Source organism: Acromyrmex echinatior, chromosome 17, assembly GCF_024713525.1.
Source record: "Acromyrmex echinatior isolate Ae372 chromosome 17, ASM2471352v2, whole genome shotgun sequence".
Classification (NCBI taxonomy): domain Eukaryota; kingdom Metazoa; phylum Arthropoda; class Insecta; order Hymenoptera; family Formicidae; genus Acromyrmex; species Acromyrmex echinatior.
Window position 1 is genome coordinate 4,842,708 of NC_141868.1, and position 18,206 is coordinate 4,860,913.

Genomic DNA, 18,206 nt, shown 5'->3' on the forward strand with positions numbered 1-18,206 from the left:
TTTTGTGCTTTCTTTATTTTTCATGTCGCAGCCATTGTTCTTACAGTCTTAACCTAATTTTGGCAGTAAATTTAGTGTGTTGTCACATTATGGCAAAAACCCGTGATGCTCGAGATATAGACAAATGACAGCAGAATGCTATTATAGAAGGCCGCAAATAAGGACGAACGCACGAAGAGCTCACACAACAGTTTGACATTTCTAAATCGGCAGTAACTAAATTGCTGAAGCGTTGGAAGGCCCAGGGAAATTATGTCAGGAAGAAGAAAACCGGGCGATCGCGTTGTATTTTTTCTGTCATTGATCGCAATATCCTCCGCATATCCCGCAGCAATCCACGACATCAGATATTGCCAAAGAAATTAATTTTTGGTGAGTCTAGTCCAACCATACGGACTATACATTATCGTCTGCAGGACACAGGACTACATGGACGACCCGTAAAGAAGCTATTTATTTCCGCCAAGACCCGGAAGATGCAAGTGGAATGGGCGAAAGCTCATCTTAATTGGACACCTCAGCAGTGGCCCTCTGTCGTCCGAAGCGATGAAAGTAAGTTTTTGTTATTTGGTACTGACGAAATAACATGGATTCCTCATCCTAAAGGCAAGCGCTTCCCAAATACCAACTTCCTACAATGAAACACGGACGTGGTTCGGACATGGTGTAGGATGCTTTTTCTGCAAAGGGAATAGGTCCCCTTCATAAGATCGACGGCAAAATGGATCAAAAAGTATACATAGACATCGTCGAGAATGTGATGCTTTCGTACGCAAAGCGTTTCCTTGGTCGTGACTTTATATATCAGCAAGATAATGATCCAAAGCATCGCGCGACTAAAGTGTGGAAGTGGTTTCGGCAGCATCGAGTAACTTTTTTAGAGTGGCCAAGCCAATCGCCCGACCTAAATATCATCGAACCGTTGTGAGATGAACTCGTCAGAGACGTAGCTCGTAAGCGAGCTACAAATACGGAAAATTCCGAAAAATTCATCCAATTGGAGGAAGAGTGAAACAAGATCTCTCAGTCGACAATTGACGCACTTATCGATTCCATGCCAAGCTGTAATCGATTCCAAGGATTTTGCTACATAATATTAGAATTGTACAATCTAAAATATGAATTTTTTTTTCGTTTTGAAGACATTTATTTTCGTTATGGTAATTAAAAATTTATTATGAAATTTGACATATTTTAGAGATTTTAAATAAAATTAACTTTTCACAAGTTGTTTTTATTATTTGATGAAGTTATTTGTTCAGTAAACTATATCTATTATTAAAACATATTATAATTTGATAGAGATCTGTAATTTAAAAAAAATTATGCTTAAAAAACCAAAAGGTGATATAATTTTTGCACCATATTGGACTAAGAAATATTAAAGAAAATCTCAATTTCGTAACTTTTTGTTGTTCTTAACATTTAGATTCTACTTCGCAGACATATATTAATGCTTATTCTTTAATCCTGAAGAACGAATTTCGAATGAATAACAGAGAGAAAGAGGTAACTGTTATACAAAAATTGTGTTCGGTATTACAGATGACACACACACACACACACACATACATTTTAGGATTCATTCAGGGCAGGGACCCATCCTCCCCCTGCTTAAGTGCAAAACACCTTTCTAAATTATGAACGCGTGATTAAGTTAGAGAATTTGTATTTGTAAAGCAAAGAATAGGTGTTTTAAAGGAGAGAATTTTTGTTTCAAAGCAGAGAATTTTGCTTTATTCTATTTGGAAAAGAAACGAAAAGTTATATATACATTTATATTATCAGTTTTATTTAATAATAGGTTTTTATGGAAAGACACGTCTAAAAAGCTGATAGAAGGTCACTTAGGATCATGACAATATCTGTCATGGTTACTGAAATTGACAAAAGGTCACCCATTATCTCAAAAGAGGAGGGCCTGTTACATCCCGATAAAATTCTCTCTTTCTTTATTATAAATATATAATTTATACCTTATTTTTATCCTATCTCTAGGTTAGTATTTCATCTTAGACTTGATATTTCATCCCTATTTTATCTTTATTTTAAAACCGAAAATTTCTTTTCTCTTTTATAGGAGGATATAGTTCCTTTATTTGAACAATCAAACCAACAGATAAATCACGTTATATACCTTTATGCGTCACATAGACTATCTACTCTAAAGACTGTTTAAGAATATCCCACGATCTCTCTCAAAGAAACCTTTCTATAAAATAATAAAGCATGTATTAACATTATACGAGGTGTGGCTATTAAATAACGAGACTGGCGCTGTAAAACATTTTATTTTGATTTCATACATATTTACTTATTATCACCTTCAATATACACCCCTCCTCTATCCCTACAACGCTCCATGCGAATCTTCCATTGTTTGAAACAGTGCTGAAAGTCTTCTTCTGTCAGCTCCTTCAGGACGCGTGTCGCTTTCTCTTTCACAGCTTTAACGGACTCAAATCTTGTTCCTTTTAATGCAGATTTCACCTTAGGAAACAGATAGAAGTCGCACGGTGCAAGATCCGGCGAATAAGGCGGATGGTCTAACACTGGGATGCTGTACTTGGCTAGAAACCTCTTGACAAACAATGGGGAATGAGTCGGCGCATTGTCTTGGTGGAGAACCCATGACTTGTCTTTCCACAATTTGCCATACACATTCTTTGTCAATTCCTACAGTTTCACCGCACGAATATTTAACCGACGGTCGGATCGAACCAGATTACCGATTGTTTCGATATTGTCATCCGTTTTTCACGTGGAAGGGCGACCCGGGCGTGAATCATCTTCAACGTCTTCTCGGCCGTCTTGGAAACGCTTAAACCACTCAAAAACACGTGCACGCGATAAACATTCATGGCCATACACTTCTTTCAATAAATTATAAGTAGCGGTAAATTATAAGTTCAGTAGCGGTTTTTTCAAGTTTCACGTGAAATTTCACAACAATTCGTTGCTCTATTGTTACACTTATCATTTTTCCGGCGAAACAAAAAACAACTCTAATGCGAAAGAAGACTACGGCTATACGGATTTGTTTACAGAAGCGAGAGGTACTGCATTCGAAAGAGAAGGCTTCATGTTAAACAGCTGTCAGTCGCTGGCGTTTGGCGTACTTCTTCTGTAGCAGCGTCAGTCTCGTTATTTAATAGCCACACCTCGTATATTCAAGAGATAGAGTCTTAAGTACGGTCTTAAGAAGTCCAATCAAAAGGCTGCATTAAGATAGCGACTTAAGACATTACTTAAGACGGTCTTGAAATAAGATATGACTATGAATATCAGCCATAGTGCATAAGAAAATCAACCAATAGAAATCCTTCTTTTCCATGGAATAGGAGGAAAGGAAAGATTCTGATTAATTGATTCGTTTATGCACTATGGGTTATGTCTGTCAAAAGTCTGTTCTGCGGCTTTAATATCGAACGTTAATACCGACGCAGATAAGATGTAGCAGAAAGATACGAATTGCCAAAATGATTTTCGAGATAAAAGAGCAAACGGATGCAACTAAAAAACTATTATTATATATATATTATATATTTTTTAAAACTATTATTATATATATATTATATATATTATATATTATTATATATATATTATATATACTATCAGGCAAATTCAATTGCAATTTCGCAAATGGAAAAAATTGTTTCTTTTAGCTTAAAGTATCACGTCTTGTACTTTATGCAAAATTTGAAATACCCTTACATGCTATCTAGGCTGTGTTCCAAAATTCATTGCCAGAGCTCAAAATCTACAGTTTACGTTACATATACTATACATTTTCAGCATAGTCAGTAAATTTGGACACAGCCCTAGTATCAAGCCTAACCACTAAGGGCGCGGCGATCGGACTTGCTTCCTCCGTTTGACACGGAGCTTACATTTCTCATTATATATGTTCTGTGATCAAGCGCATTCGTGAGTCTCAGCGTGAGTCATCAATTCTTCCAGAATCTTCAATCGCGTCTTGTCCTGTGGCCTGTGTAGGTCTATATATATTCGCTGCCTGTCGCATCCAATCCAATTATTTTGTGATTCGTTGAAGTGTTTTTTATACAAAAACATGACAACAGCAGCAAGACTGACCTTCGGATCTGCCCGAGGAGGACAAAGACGAGGCGAGAAAGATCTAAGCGCGATAACAAAGCAATACAGTAGTAGAGATTTGCCATCGCACACGAAACTTAAGTACAGGTAAGCAGGGAATCAAATTCGACCTTTGCGACCGTTTTATCGACAATTGCATTTCTTGCTATGTGTTTCCTCCGAAGTTCGTTTAACTTTTATCTTGGGTAACATAAAACCGGATAAGAAGTAAAAAGATAAGATGTAAAAAATAGCAAAAAACAAGAAACAGAAAACAAAAAACATTTTGTAGAATAGTCATTAAAGTTAAAGTAACGGTGGAGTTAATAGTAATTAATTGGGTTTTAATGGTTTTTAAATTAGCTTTTCTTCTTCCCCTTTTTTTTCCTTTAAAAGATAAATTTATATTTTTTCTATCCCTGATTTTAAAAGTATAAATATAAATAAAACGAGTAAAGTATAAATTAGGTATTTAATACTGACAAGGCATTAGTTTTTTCCATTTACTACTCCACTAAAATTCAAATAATTCTTATTTGTAACATGTGATAGTAACTCAGTTGAATGCACGTTTCTTTTCATTCTGATAAGCGAGAGTTAACTGAGTTTTTACTTACAATCTGTACAAGCTCGAGTCAATGTGCTGTCTTGTTAACTCACATTAAAAATTAGATTCTAAATCTGTGCTGTTATTCGATAACTACAAACAACAAAATAAAACGATCCTTTCTTATTACTGTATTTATACATTGACAATTTGTTATCCTAAGAATAGATCTTTGCTTTTCACTATTGATTTTTTTTGTAGAGTATTAATGTTGTATAGTAGACTCAGTATATAATTGTCTTTTTGAAAACAGATTTACATAATGTGATAATAAAGACAACATAATACCATGGTATATATGCATACACACATACGTGTGTGTGTGTGTGTGTTTGTGTACACACACACACACACACACACACACACACACACACACACACACATATATATATAATACTATGGTATACATACATACACACATACATAGATATATATATATGTATATATAATACCATGGTATACATATATACACACACACATATATATATATATATATATATGTACATGTATGTATGTATGTATACCATGGTATTATATTGTCTTTATTATCACATTATGTAAATCTGTTTTCAAAACGACAATTGTATACTGAGTCAACTATATAACATTAATACTCTAGAAAAAAAAATCAATAGTGTTGCAGCCGCGGTTTCGGAATCGTAAGGTTCTCAATAATATTAGACACTTCTTCTTAGTTGCACGAACACGCTACTTTATTACAAAACAGTGAGAGCATACGGCTCGGATTAAACGTAGTAACAATAGCAGTAAAAAGAGGCGAACGGCTATAATGGCGGGCAAACGGACGGCACTCTCTCTGCTCGCGATCCGATCTTGTCTTCTTCCGTTCACACGCGGCTCTTCCGGCACCTTCCTCTAACTCACTCCTCGGCCGGTAACACGTGTCTCGTCCTCTATGTCAACGGTACTGAGGGCGCGTTTCCAACATCTCTCTCACCTTGAGTTGTGACTTCTTAGTAAGAGCAACTTAACCTATCTAAAAAAAATGAAAACGAAAATAAAATGACAAACATTTTCTAATATTTGAACCGATCCGGTTTCTTGATGATACGACCTCTTCGGGTCTTTAAGTTCGTTTCTTCCAACGATTTCGGTTCCTCTTTAGGGACAGCTACAGACTCTTCGAGGGTGTTAGCTGCATTTCCCTTAGTAGTCTCTGACGTCGTAGTGGTAGACTCGATAAAGTTATCGGCTTCAGGACTGGAGTGTCCAACTTCCAAGGGAATTAGTTTTTGAATGGGTTCAAACCAGTTCACCTTTGCTCGTTTTCAGTTTTATCACCCGCACGTAACCATCTTTTCCGGGATAGACTTCTCTAATGACGGCGAGCGACCAGTCTAATCGCTTTTGTAAATTGTTTTCAATAAGCACGACGTCCCTGACAGCCACGGACGCGGAACTATTGCTGGGTTTAGTTCGTCTAGATAACTGGCCCAAGTACTGTATACGGAAACGTTTTCTGAACTCTTCTTTCAATCTTTGACGATAGCGTATCCTCTTTGCAAAGTGGGACTTGTAAACTTGATCCAAGTCTAGAACGCCATTTTCTCGAATGTCACTGATGAACATCGCTGGAGTCAGAGCTGTGATTTCAGTATTTTCCTCTGTCAAGTAGGTAAGGGGTCTTGAATTCATGGTAGCCTCGCAATCGCATAGAACTGTGTTCATTCTTCGTAGCTCAACGAAGTTCTCTTTAATGTCCTCTTCAATAGATCTTTAAGGAGGCGGATAAATCGCTCCCATCATCCTCCCCACCAGGCAGCTGAAGGTGAATTAAAATGCCATGTTATCTCATTGAGTGCACAATATTGGGAAACTTTCCGCCAATTAATCTTCTGTAGTAGATTCCTGGCCCCTACAAAATTTTTCCCATTGTCGCTATATACTACAGTAGGTCTTCCTCGACGTGCAATGAATCTTCTGAAGGCCTCCAGAAATTCCTCTTTGGGCCACTCTTTGGGAGGTAGTTTCAACCACTCCGGTCCCTCCCACCATTTCAGTTCAAGGAATTTCTTAGCATCACAACCTCATGAGGGTAAATCTGCTGGGTTCATCACTCCGGGGACATATTTCCAAGATTTAATATCCGTAAGGCTCCTTATTTCCAGAACACGATTCCATACAAAGACTTCCCATTGTCTTTTGTCGAATCCATGTTAGAATGGTCATCGAGTCGCTCCAGAAATAGATCTTGATATCTTGATAATCCATAGCCTTTATGAAAGATCGCATCATCCTAGCTCCAATGGAGACTGCTAGTAATTCAAGGCGAGGTATGGTCTTCTTCTCTTTGGGTGCTCTAGATTTAGCTTCTACGAGATGTATCTCGACTCCTGTGCTTGATTCAACTCGTACGAAGATTGCCGCCGCGTATGCGTCTTTACTGGCGTCGACAAAAACATGAAAGGACAGTGAGTTGGGACCTCTTTCCTCTCCAAAAATCCATCGTGGAAACTTCAATATGCGTAGGAGACCTAGTTGCTGGACCCATTTGAGAAATTCATGTTTAATGTCGCCGTTTATTTCTGTGTCCCAATCCACGTTTTTATTCCACAGATCTTGCAATAGTAATTTTGGTTTTAACAGTACGGGATAGACGAATCCGAGAGGGTCATAAACTTTCTGTGCTTGTGACAAAATGACTCTCTTCGTTATTTTCTCCGTGATCGTCGGTGCAGGAAATTCCGGTAACATTAAAATATCCCTCTTGGTGTCCCATATAAGTCCAAGCACCGTTGATTGACTCTCGGGATCCTTGCCAGTGTATTTCCAATCTCTTAAATCAAATTCGGCTTGAGTCAAAAGGGAACAGGCTTCTCTCCTGAAAACTTCAAAATCAGAATAAGAATTGACACTAGTAACACAGTCATCAACATAAAAGGATTTTACCAATTTCTCATAAACTGCTTTCTTATATGGCAAAATGGTAGAGTTTAAGGCTCTATTAATATGCAATTCAATCGCCCCTAAAAGGAATGGGCTGCTTGTCAATCCGACGATAACTCGACGATGTCGATAAATCTCTATTTCTCCGTCAACGTTCCACCACAGGAATCTCAAAACATCTCTATCCGACGGAGAGACGCTGATTTGTAAGAAGGCTTTCGCGATATCAGCTGTTACCCCTATCTTCCTCTCTCGAAATCGATGTAGCAATGCTGGAATAAACTATATAAGATTGGGTCCAGTTTCCAAGCATTGGTTAAGCGAAGGCGATTCCTTGACTTTTGCTGACGCATCGAAAACAGGGCGTAGTTCCTTCTTTCTTGACTACAGGTCTGTGTGGAAGATAGTAGCTCTCTTGGTCGACTTCAAGTACAGGTACCCTTTCAATAATCGCTTCTTCGAGCCAATTATCAAAGACAGCCTGGTAGTCGTCGAATAAATTTTCTTGTCGCAATCTCTTTGTGACGCCTTTTAGTCTCTTTTCGGCTACGTCTCGATTATCTCGTAGAGATGGATGATTCTCTTTCCGGCAGAAGAACTTCGTATCGACCTTCGTTGTCGATTTTCGTTGTCTCTTGAAATGAGGTCTTTATTTCAGCTTGACGTGCCTCTTTAGTAACATTCTCAATAGGATCCGTGATGCCCAAGACATCGAGTCTCCATAAATCTGATATGTTGGCTTCTTGAGTGAACATTGACATAATCGTCAACGTAGTATCGGTGCCACTGTCATCGTCTATGTTTCTACCCAAGATTGTCCATCCAAGCTTAGTTTCTAAAGCTGTTATTCCTTGATTTATCTGTAGGATTTTCCCTGTGAATATTTTGCCAGCAACATCAGCTCCAATCAATAGTGAAATGGATTCTTGACGTTCACCGGTGTCGCTCAAGCGTATGTTTTTTTTCTCAAATATATCCATCCAAATATCATCGATATTACAAGGGGCGTCCTGGCAGATAATGTTTTGTTGCAAAGCTACGAAGTCGCATTTATATGTTCCATCTAAGTTGCCGATGTAGATCCGACAAGTTTTGTGTCTCTGAGGTTTGGTTTTAGTTCCTCCAAACAACAAGTGTACCATCGTCTGTTCGCTCTCAGTCTCGTATCCAAGCTCTCTGGCTATTTTTTTCCAAAACATAAGATCCAGTATCTATGACGGCACGAACATTCACCAAGCCTTTTGGACCTCGCATCTTGACTTTTAGTATAGGCAGAAACATTTTTGTATTCGAAGAGACATTAGCGAGACAACTGTTTCCCTCGTGAAAAGCTGGTTCTTTCGGTTTCTTCTCATCCGCTTGCTTGGTCTCATCCTTGCTCGACAGGTTTAAACATAGGGATATTTTACTTAAGAAGAATATATACTAATATTGTTGTAGTTAGTATTATGAAACTAAACCATCGTTTTTGTTAATTTGAAAAAACCTTCCCCATGTATTTTATGGTAAGTGCTCCGCGGTTGCACTGGCCGCACCCGATTATTGGATTAAGTTCCATGATCGAAAGCAGGATTACCAATACAGGCACATATGGAGTTAAAGTTCGCTCCCGACACACTGACCCAGTTTTGGCCCTTTTAATAACGTACGTGGACTTGGTGTATTACGTTTAGCGGGCATGAGTTGTGGTTTCACTTCGGCCTCCATCGATCCCCGGACTCATAAGGCTCAGACGAGTACATTCAACAACAAGTTGAACACTAGGAGGATAATTAGTGTCTTTGGTAACATTATAAGAAATAGGTTTAATTTTTGAGTTTAATGATTTTAATTTTTTCTGTCCTAGCCAATTTATTTTTTTATTTATTCTAAACATTTGTTTAGAAAAATGGAAACTGTTAATTTTATCTATTAGGTGTTGGAATTAATTCGTAGCGTTTTACAAGAGATGGCACAAGCAGTACACTATTTCGTTGTTACCTATAGTTCTGTATACATTGTAAACATCTATCATAGGACGTCATTTGCCGTACATAACCTTTCTTGAAATCATAAATAACAATACTGTATAATTCATTGAATATGTCAAAATTTGTGCCAGATAAAGTGTTTTTGCGGGGAGTTTTGCTTCATTACTTTAATATGAACAAAAGTGCAGCTGAAGCTCATCGTATTTTAGTGGATGTGTATAGTGAACATGCTCTGGCTGAGCAAACGTGTAGGAAGTGGTTTGCACGTTTTAAAGCTGGTGATTTCGACTTGGATGACAAGGAGCGACCTGGTCAGCCGAAAAAATTTGAAGATAACGATTTGCAGGCACTGCTCAATGAAAACTCATGTCAAACACTTAAAGAATTATCTACGTCATTGGAAGTTGACTTCTCAACAATAGGAAAACGTCTTAAAAGTTTGGACATGATCCAGAAGGAAGGACATTGGGTCCCATATGAATTGAAACCAAGGGATATTGAGAGACGTTTTCTCACGTGCTAACTGCTGCTTCAACGGCAGAAAAGAAAAGGTTTTTTGCATTGGATTGTTACCGGTGACGAAAAGTGGATCCATTATGACAATCCAAAGCGCAGAAAGTCATGGGTTAAGCCCGGCGAACCATCAACATCAGTGGCAAAGCCCAATATCCATGGCTCAAAGCTCCTGCTCTGTATTTGGTGGGATCAGAAGGGTGTCATATACTACGAACTGCTAAAACCGCATGAAACCGTTACTGGAGATCTCTACCGACGGCAACTGATGCGCTTGAGCCGTGCATTGAAGCAAAAACGGTCGGAATACTTCGAAAGACACGATAAAGTCATCTTGCTGCACGACAATGCTCGCCCACACGTTGCAAAACCGATAAAAACATACCTGGAAACACTTAAATGGGAAGTGCTACCGCACCCGCCGTATTCTCCTGATATTGCACCTAGCGACTACCACTTGTTTCGATCATTAGCTCATAGCTTGTGCGAGCAGAAGTTCACATCTTACGAAAATTGTACAAAATGGTTCGATTCCTGGATTTCATCTAAAGATGAACAGTTCTTCCGACGCGGTATTCATTCACTGCCCGAAAGATGGTCAAAAGTAGTAGAAAGTGATGGGAAGTACTTTCATTAATGTATTTTTTAATGCTCATGTGAAATAAATAACATTCTTTCATTAAAAAAACGCTACGAATTAATTCCAACACCTAATAAATATTTGAAAAATTGACTAGTTACAAGGAATGGTAAATTGTGAAAAGTTGTGTTGTAAAGTAAAAAGATATTATTTCTAGTTGAGTGCAAATGGCAGTAAGCGTCCCTCAACTCCAATCGCATAATTGCCTTTACATTATTAAGTTGTATCTTTTCGAGTCTTTTGTAACAAGTATTGTTGTATAACAAAATTCCATTGGATTTGGAAAACTTATATAGATGCGGCGGAATTAATTCTAATTTCAAGCATGAATTAATAAATTTGATACGAGTCTCAATATTCACACTCAATTTAATGAGATTGCATAATTGTTTTAGTAAGTTACAGATGTGACAACCAAATCGGTTTTTTATGAAAGCGAAGGTGAACGGAAAATATTCATGTTGAGAACGCATAATTTCGCCCGCGTGAATTAGCGTGGGTTTACATCTCGGCGAAAACAAACATATCAAAAAATGAGTTCATTATTGCTGTCAGATTCATTTTAAATTCTACCTTTTTTACTTTTAACAATAAAACTTACAGACAGGTGTTCGGCACTCCAATGGGTTCACCATTATCCCCAATAATCGCGGACATTGTAATGCAGGATCTAGAAGAAATGGCACTAAAAAAACTGTCAGCCCTTGTTCTATTTTAGATATGTTGATGATATTTTGCTCGCGCTTCCATCTGACATTGTCAATGACATTTTGAACATCTTCAATTCCTTACATATGAGATTACAGTTCACCTTGGAGGTTGGTGCAAATGGCAGATTAAATTTTCTTGATACAATACTGATTATAGATAACCAAAAAATTATATTTGACATTTACCACAAAAAGACATTTTCTGGAAGATTCCTTAATTTCCATTCAAATCATCCTCTGTGCCATAAAAAAGGCACCATCATCAGTTTTATTGACAAAATTATCTTATTATCACATCCACGATTCCAACAAAAAAATTTGATAGATGCTATTCATATTTTCTTAAATAACTGTTATCCTCTTCCCTTTATTTTCTCTACAATAGAACGCAGATTAAAGTTTCATAAATATAACAAAGATACTACACACTATTCACGCAATAAAGACAAATATTTTACGATTCCTTATGTTAAATCCATTTCCGAAAGTTTCCTTCCAATCTCTAGTATGTTTCATTGTAAATTGGCCTTTTCTATTCCCAACACGTTAAAAAGCTTCATAAAGAGAGGAAAAGACGAACTTAACTTCCTATCCAATCAGAATGTTGTCTACAAGATCTCATGTGATGATTGTGAAGCGAGTTATGTTGGTCAGACAAAGAGAAAATTGAGCACGAGACTACACGAACATATCTCTGACATCAAAAAGAATACAGGTTCTCCTACTGTCATAACTGATCATCGAATCAATTTTGATCATAATTTCAAATGGAATGATGTGAGAATTTTGGACTGCGAATCTTCTTACAATAAGAGATTGGTGTCTGAAATGATTCATATTAAAAGACAGAAACAAGGCCTTAATAGACAAAACGATACCGAATCTTTACCCGATACTTATTCACAGATCATCCAGTCTCTTTCTCCCTCTTGATTGCTTTCCCTTCCCTATCCTTCTCTTCTCTCCCTACTTTCTCTCCCTTCCACTTTATTCTTTCCTTCTTATTATTTTTTCCCCCTTCCCTTTCTAGTTTTCCATTTCAACCTTCTTATCTTTATATGTCGTACTTTATATCTTAGTTTCTTAGAGAGACGATCAATTTCGATTCCATTCGCATTGCCTAATCTATAATATCTATAATATCTATAATATCTATAAATCATTTCGACACACACATAAGGTATTTATTATGAATTTATTTGTTCTAAACTCATCATTCATATACAATGCATGTTGGCAATTTACTCTTTTTTTCTTATGTGTTTGTCTTATAATATCAAAGATAATTTTTGCCTCTTTCTTTTAATTTTTACTTATTATTTACGACTTATTTGTACTTTCCTTTTTACTGTTTGCGACTCGATTCGTACTTTTCTCATTATTCTTATTATTTTTATTTACTTCTACCGTTAATTTATTATTACAATTTATACTTGCTAACAGAAACATGTTCGTCCTTACACACATACGGTTCGGAGGAGCACATTTTTGTCAACTATAATCGTTTGTTTGATTTCGTCTCAATTTGGAGCGAGCTTTATAGTTAATTTGCGTCCGAATGCGAATTTTACTTGATCTCTTATGTTTTTTATCTACGTTATAACTCTATTGTATTACCGTTGTTAATTTATTTTGTCACACTAACTTATTTGTCACATTGAAAATGATCCAACTAGGATCGAAACGTTTGTTTTGTTCACCTTCTGATTGTCAAATTATATTTTACGTTTTTAATTTATGACATAGTTTTATTTCAAAAAAATTTTTTTAACTACTCATACAGTTTGTCAATTTATGTTTTAGGCTCGTAGCCCTTTTTCCTTTTTACTTATTATAATTATATATTTTTATATTATATACTACTATTTATATATATTTTTTATTTATATTATTTGTCATCTTACAGAAAACTGCAGCAGCGGCACATATCATTAATATTTTATGTTTATATAAACAGTCAATGTTTACATAAATACCAATGTCTTTGACCGGGGACCTTTTCCGCCTTCCTTCCTCCGCGCCCATGACATCATACCCGCGCTAACGAGTATCCTCCCCTGCGCCCTCTGTGCCATTGATCCAGAATCCTTATAATATTGCTACTGTTATCTTACATTAGTGTTCGGAGTTGCCCATTTCGGATAGATTCCTGAGGCGATCCCCACTACAGTATTATTATTGTATAATATTGTAATTATGTAATTACAGTATTATAATAATTACTCACTATATTATTGCTATATTATTATATTATTGTAGAATATGCACATAATATGTTAATAATAAAAAATTTAAATATTAAAATAAAAATCATGTAGGAAAGAAAATATTTTAATGATATTTGCCGGAGATATGTTCCCAGCATACTTTCTGTATCGCGACGCTCCTAAGGCATAGCGTCACGTGAGCTCGGCCGCCGAGTCTCGAGTGGTAATGGGGATCGCCTCAGGAATCTGCCCGAAATGGGCAACTAATTCCGAGCACTGTCATACATAGATTTTTTTATAATTTCAATGATAATATTGGCAAAATGTTATATAAAATTATAGTACTTAAATAGTTTTAAAAAATCTATAAATTCGAAGTAGAACAAAAACGTTAAATAACCGTTGAAAAACCGTAACGGTTATAATTAAATGTTTTTAAGACGTTATAAGTGTCCGTGTAGGAAACGTTAAAAATAACGATTAATTAAATGTTTATGAAACCAGTATAACAACTATTATAAAACGTTTTTATGTGTTGTTTTTGTATTATTGATTCTATCTATATTAAATTTGTTTTAGGCTCGTAGCCTTCTTTTGTATTATTATTTATTCTTATTGAGCCTTTTATTGATAAATTTATTTTATTATAAAACATTTTTTTACTGTAAAAAAACCATTTTAAAACATTTACCTACAAGTTAACGTTTTTATAATATCTATATGACTCATTTTTATAAGGGGTCCGAACGTTTGTTCATTGAAAAAAATGCATGTAATTTTATATGGAAATTGCATGTATATGATCGGAAAATTACTTAAATATGACTGGAAATTTTCCGGAAAAGACAATTTTCTGTCATATGTAGGTAATTTTCCGATCATATAAATGTCATTTTTATGTAAAATTATATACTTTTTTCAGTGTTCGTTTTCCGGTACGATGCGCGGAGTGCACACCGCTGACGTACGAATAAGTCGCCGAAGTGAGATAACAGCATTTATAAATGCTTATTTCAATATGTGCATAAAATGAAGAAACAAAATTCGAAATATTTTAATTGATACTTTTATTTATGATAATAGAAATAAACATACTCATATTTTTTTAAGGGACACTTTTTTTTATTATGGCATACAAATATATTTTATGTATATATATATGTATATATAATATATATTATATATACATACATACACACTCATACACATATATAGAGTATCCGGTAAGCTATTGCAATAATTCATAGGAAGGTAGATGAGACTAAACTGAAAGTCCTCAAAAAGTCCTCCCATCATTTTGCAATTTTTCGCAATAATTAACAAGACATTAATTAATAAAAATTGCCGAATATTGGTTTTTAAATACTATCAACTTTACAGAAAAAAATTAAGACAAAAATCATTTACTTTCTTTTCATAAAATTCTGAGAATTTTTTCAGAATTTTTTATCAAAGAATTTTTAGTACTGAATTTTCTTATTGTTACCAACATAAGAAAATACGGTATTAAAAAATTCTGACAAAATTTTGAAAAAATTTTCAGAATTTTATGAGAAGAAAATAATCGACTTTTGTCTTGCTGTTTTTCTGTAAAGTTGATAATATTTGAATAAAAAATTATTGAAGATCAATATTCATGTGATGTTTAGTAATTAATATTTTGTTAACTATTGCGAAAATTGCAAAAAATGGTAAAAGATTTTTTGACTTTCAGTTTAGTCCCATCTACTTTCCTATGAATAATTGCAATAGTCTCCCTGGACACTCAGCATAGTCATACAAATTCTTTTCATTTATATTTTATCTTAAAAAACAATGATTTTAAAACGTTTACACAATATGGTTATTATATATAACCGGTTTTTAAAATAAAACATTTTTTAAGTTAAATGGTTTTAAAACAAAAACTATTTCTAAACAATTTATAAACGTTGTTGTTCTACTTGAGATGTTTCATACAGACTGTAAATATTTTGACGCACATTGTCAATAAAAAATAGCTTACGAAATAAATATTCACATATGTACTAACCCAAGAATAGTTCCCCAAATTAGAGCACTTGAGAGATGTACGAATTCCGGATAAAACATCGAAAACAACATACATATAGAAAAGAAATTTATGTTATATTCATCAAACTTAAGTTGCAAATAAACGAATACTGCAAATTGATAAAACATGAGTACGATATATCCGATTGTTATTTGAAGTATCCATTTACGCAGGCGTTGATATTTCTTTGGCAAACCTATTGCTTCCATTGTATCATCCATTAAGGAAAGTTCATGTAAGCATATTTTCAATTCCTTTAAAAAATCATATTGATTGATTATGCGATATATAATAAAATTAATGTATAGGAAAGCTCATATTAATGTAAAAACAATGAAATATTGAATAAGGTTAATGATCGAGCTAAAGATGGACACTTTAAATTAATATTTAATCGAATATAAAAATTTTACAAATAAAATACGTTTCGGGATCACCGATCCCTCTTCAGTTATATATTAGATAGAAATGATTAAATAAGTCCGGTGAAACTTAATAAAATGTATGTAATATATTACCGAATGTGTATAAATGTTGTTCGCATTGAAGAAGCCTTACATATTAAAATCGGTGAGCCATTTTGAAATATATTGCTGCCAAATGATATGTAGATAATTGCACATATTTTATATAAATATTGAAACGCTAGTATCATCCTGATAAGAATTGCAATGATTGTCAAATACAGATTATAATGTTCAGCATCACGCTACGTCGAAGCAATTAAAGTCATTATTCCTGTTGTTTAGCGAGAATCAATAATCAGAATTATAAGAAATCTGCATGAATGTTCATCTGTTACAGAATCAGAAATGTTAGAGTCAAATTTTGTAAAAAATAGATAAATTATAAGATTTATATGAATGCCAAGACATCACGTAAAATGTGTCTAACCGCAATCAATGTTCGAATGTAATAACGCTCTGTAGGAAAGACAAAAGAACTAAATAAGATAATAACTATTTGTTATTGTTATTTTGACTCTAATAGAACAAAGTATGATTCATCTAAGTTTTCTGTATCTTTTTGTAAATTAAATGTTTGTTGGTTATGTATAACATTTCTGAAATTCTTCTCTTGTTGTAATTACTTTCTGAATCTAAAATCCTTGTATCTTCTCTCAATAAAATTTTTTTTTTTTTAATTAGAATCTAGCGAGCTATTGCTACATACATCCTCTTTAACTTTCATAATGTAGTGAATTGTTTTTAATAAAGTATTTTACTCTTTTTTTTACGTGACTGAAAATAAAGTTCAATGAATAACCATTCATAATAAGTATATTAATTAGTTCTAGATTTTTTTTATGATGAGTGCAAAAGAAAAATACCTCTGTTAATATAAAACTGAAAATAGTACCTATCTTATAGCAAGTAGGATGGTTGGAATAAAAAGGTAGGTATCATCCTGAAAAGGTTTCTTTATGAAACCAGTCTATGGTAATTACGTCATTTCTAACTTTGAGTGCGAGATTAAGAAAATTTAAGGGTTCTTTCTTTTGTTCAATTTCAATTGTAAATTGAAGTCTATCATGAAAACTGTTGAAAGTTGTGTGAATGTCATCAATTCGGTTACTCAGAGCAGTCATAATAAATAAATGTCGTTAACATAAGTAGTAAAAAATTGGATTTAGATTGATTGAATTCAAAGCTTTATCTTCCAAATTTTGCAATACTAAATCCGCGATTATAAGGCATAAAGTCTTGGAATTCTTTTTATCTTTCCTACAGAATGTCATCACATTCAAATCCGAACATCTATTACGGTTAGACATATTTTACGTGATGTCTTGGCATTCATATAAGTCTTATAGTTTACACAATCAATACTAGAAATTTAAAATGCCTATTACGGTCGAAGCCGGATCTTCATTGCTTTAAATTCAATTTTAAATTACTAATATATACTATATATCTACTTGCATGTACCAGCTTGATCAAAAAGTTTCCGGAAGAGACCACCAGGTGATGCTCTGAGTCAGCTGATTTGAGTTCTTTTTTTTGGCTAGGTTGCCACATCTATCATTGACATTTCCATCAAATTTTATCGCCATAGCTTGACATTTGTAAAAATTACGCCGTCTTGAGTACATCTACCTCTGCGCGTGTTTTCGATTTTTTACAGTTTTAAAAATGGAGTTGAATTTGCAACAACGAGTTTGTATTAAATTTTGCGTTAAAAATGGATTCAATGGTGCGAAAACCTTGGAAATGTTGGGAAACTGTTTCGGCAGATGTTCTAAAGAAAACAACCGTGGCATGAACGCTTCAGAAGTGATCGTAAATCCGTCGAGGATAACGAACGCAGTGGCAGGCCGTCGACATCGAAAACCGACGAAAACATCAATAAAGTGAGAGAAATGTTGGCCAATAACCGCAAATTAACTATCAGAGAGCTGGCAGAGGACTTAAATATTGCTTATGGATCCGTTCAGGACATTGTAGTTAATGATTTGGGTTTGCGCCGTGTTGCTGCAAAGTTGGTCCCGAAGGAACTGAATTTCA

General features: G+C 34.8%; 2 protein-coding genes across 3 annotated transcripts; one reads left to right on the top strand and one right to left on the bottom strand.

The window, feature by feature from the left end:
* Positions 1 to 5,387: 5,387 nt before the first annotated feature.
* On the bottom strand, positions 5,388 to 8,998 carry LOC105146665 (uncharacterized). 2 transcript variants are annotated; one of them, XM_087415132.1, is made up of 2 exons: positions 7,613 to 8,998; positions 5,388 to 7,544 (listed from the first exon to the last, which is right to left on the bottom strand). In XM_087415132.1, exons 1-2 carry the CDS (start codon positions 7,621 to 7,623, stop codon positions 6,803 to 6,805), a joined length of 753 nt encoding a protein of 250 aa, XP_087271258.1. In that variant the 5' UTR covers positions 7,624 to 8,998; the 3' UTR covers positions 5,388 to 6,802. The 2 variants fall into 2 exon arrangements, 1 of the variants encoding a protein (XP_087271258.1); XR_015547954.1 differs by having other exon boundaries at positions 7,473 to 7,551.
* Positions 8,999 to 11,210: 2,212 nt separating this feature from the next.
* On the top strand, positions 11,211 to 14,565 carry LOC147906881 (uncharacterized; the record flags this gene model as incomplete). The annotated part of the gene is given in 2 exon segments (XM_087415133.1): positions 11,211 to 11,431; positions 11,433 to 14,565. Coding segments are annotated over 2 exon segments (1,164 nt in total), but the record flags the coding sequence as incomplete, so codon positions are not given.
* Between the last annotated feature and the right edge of the window lie 3,641 nt (positions 14,566 to 18,206).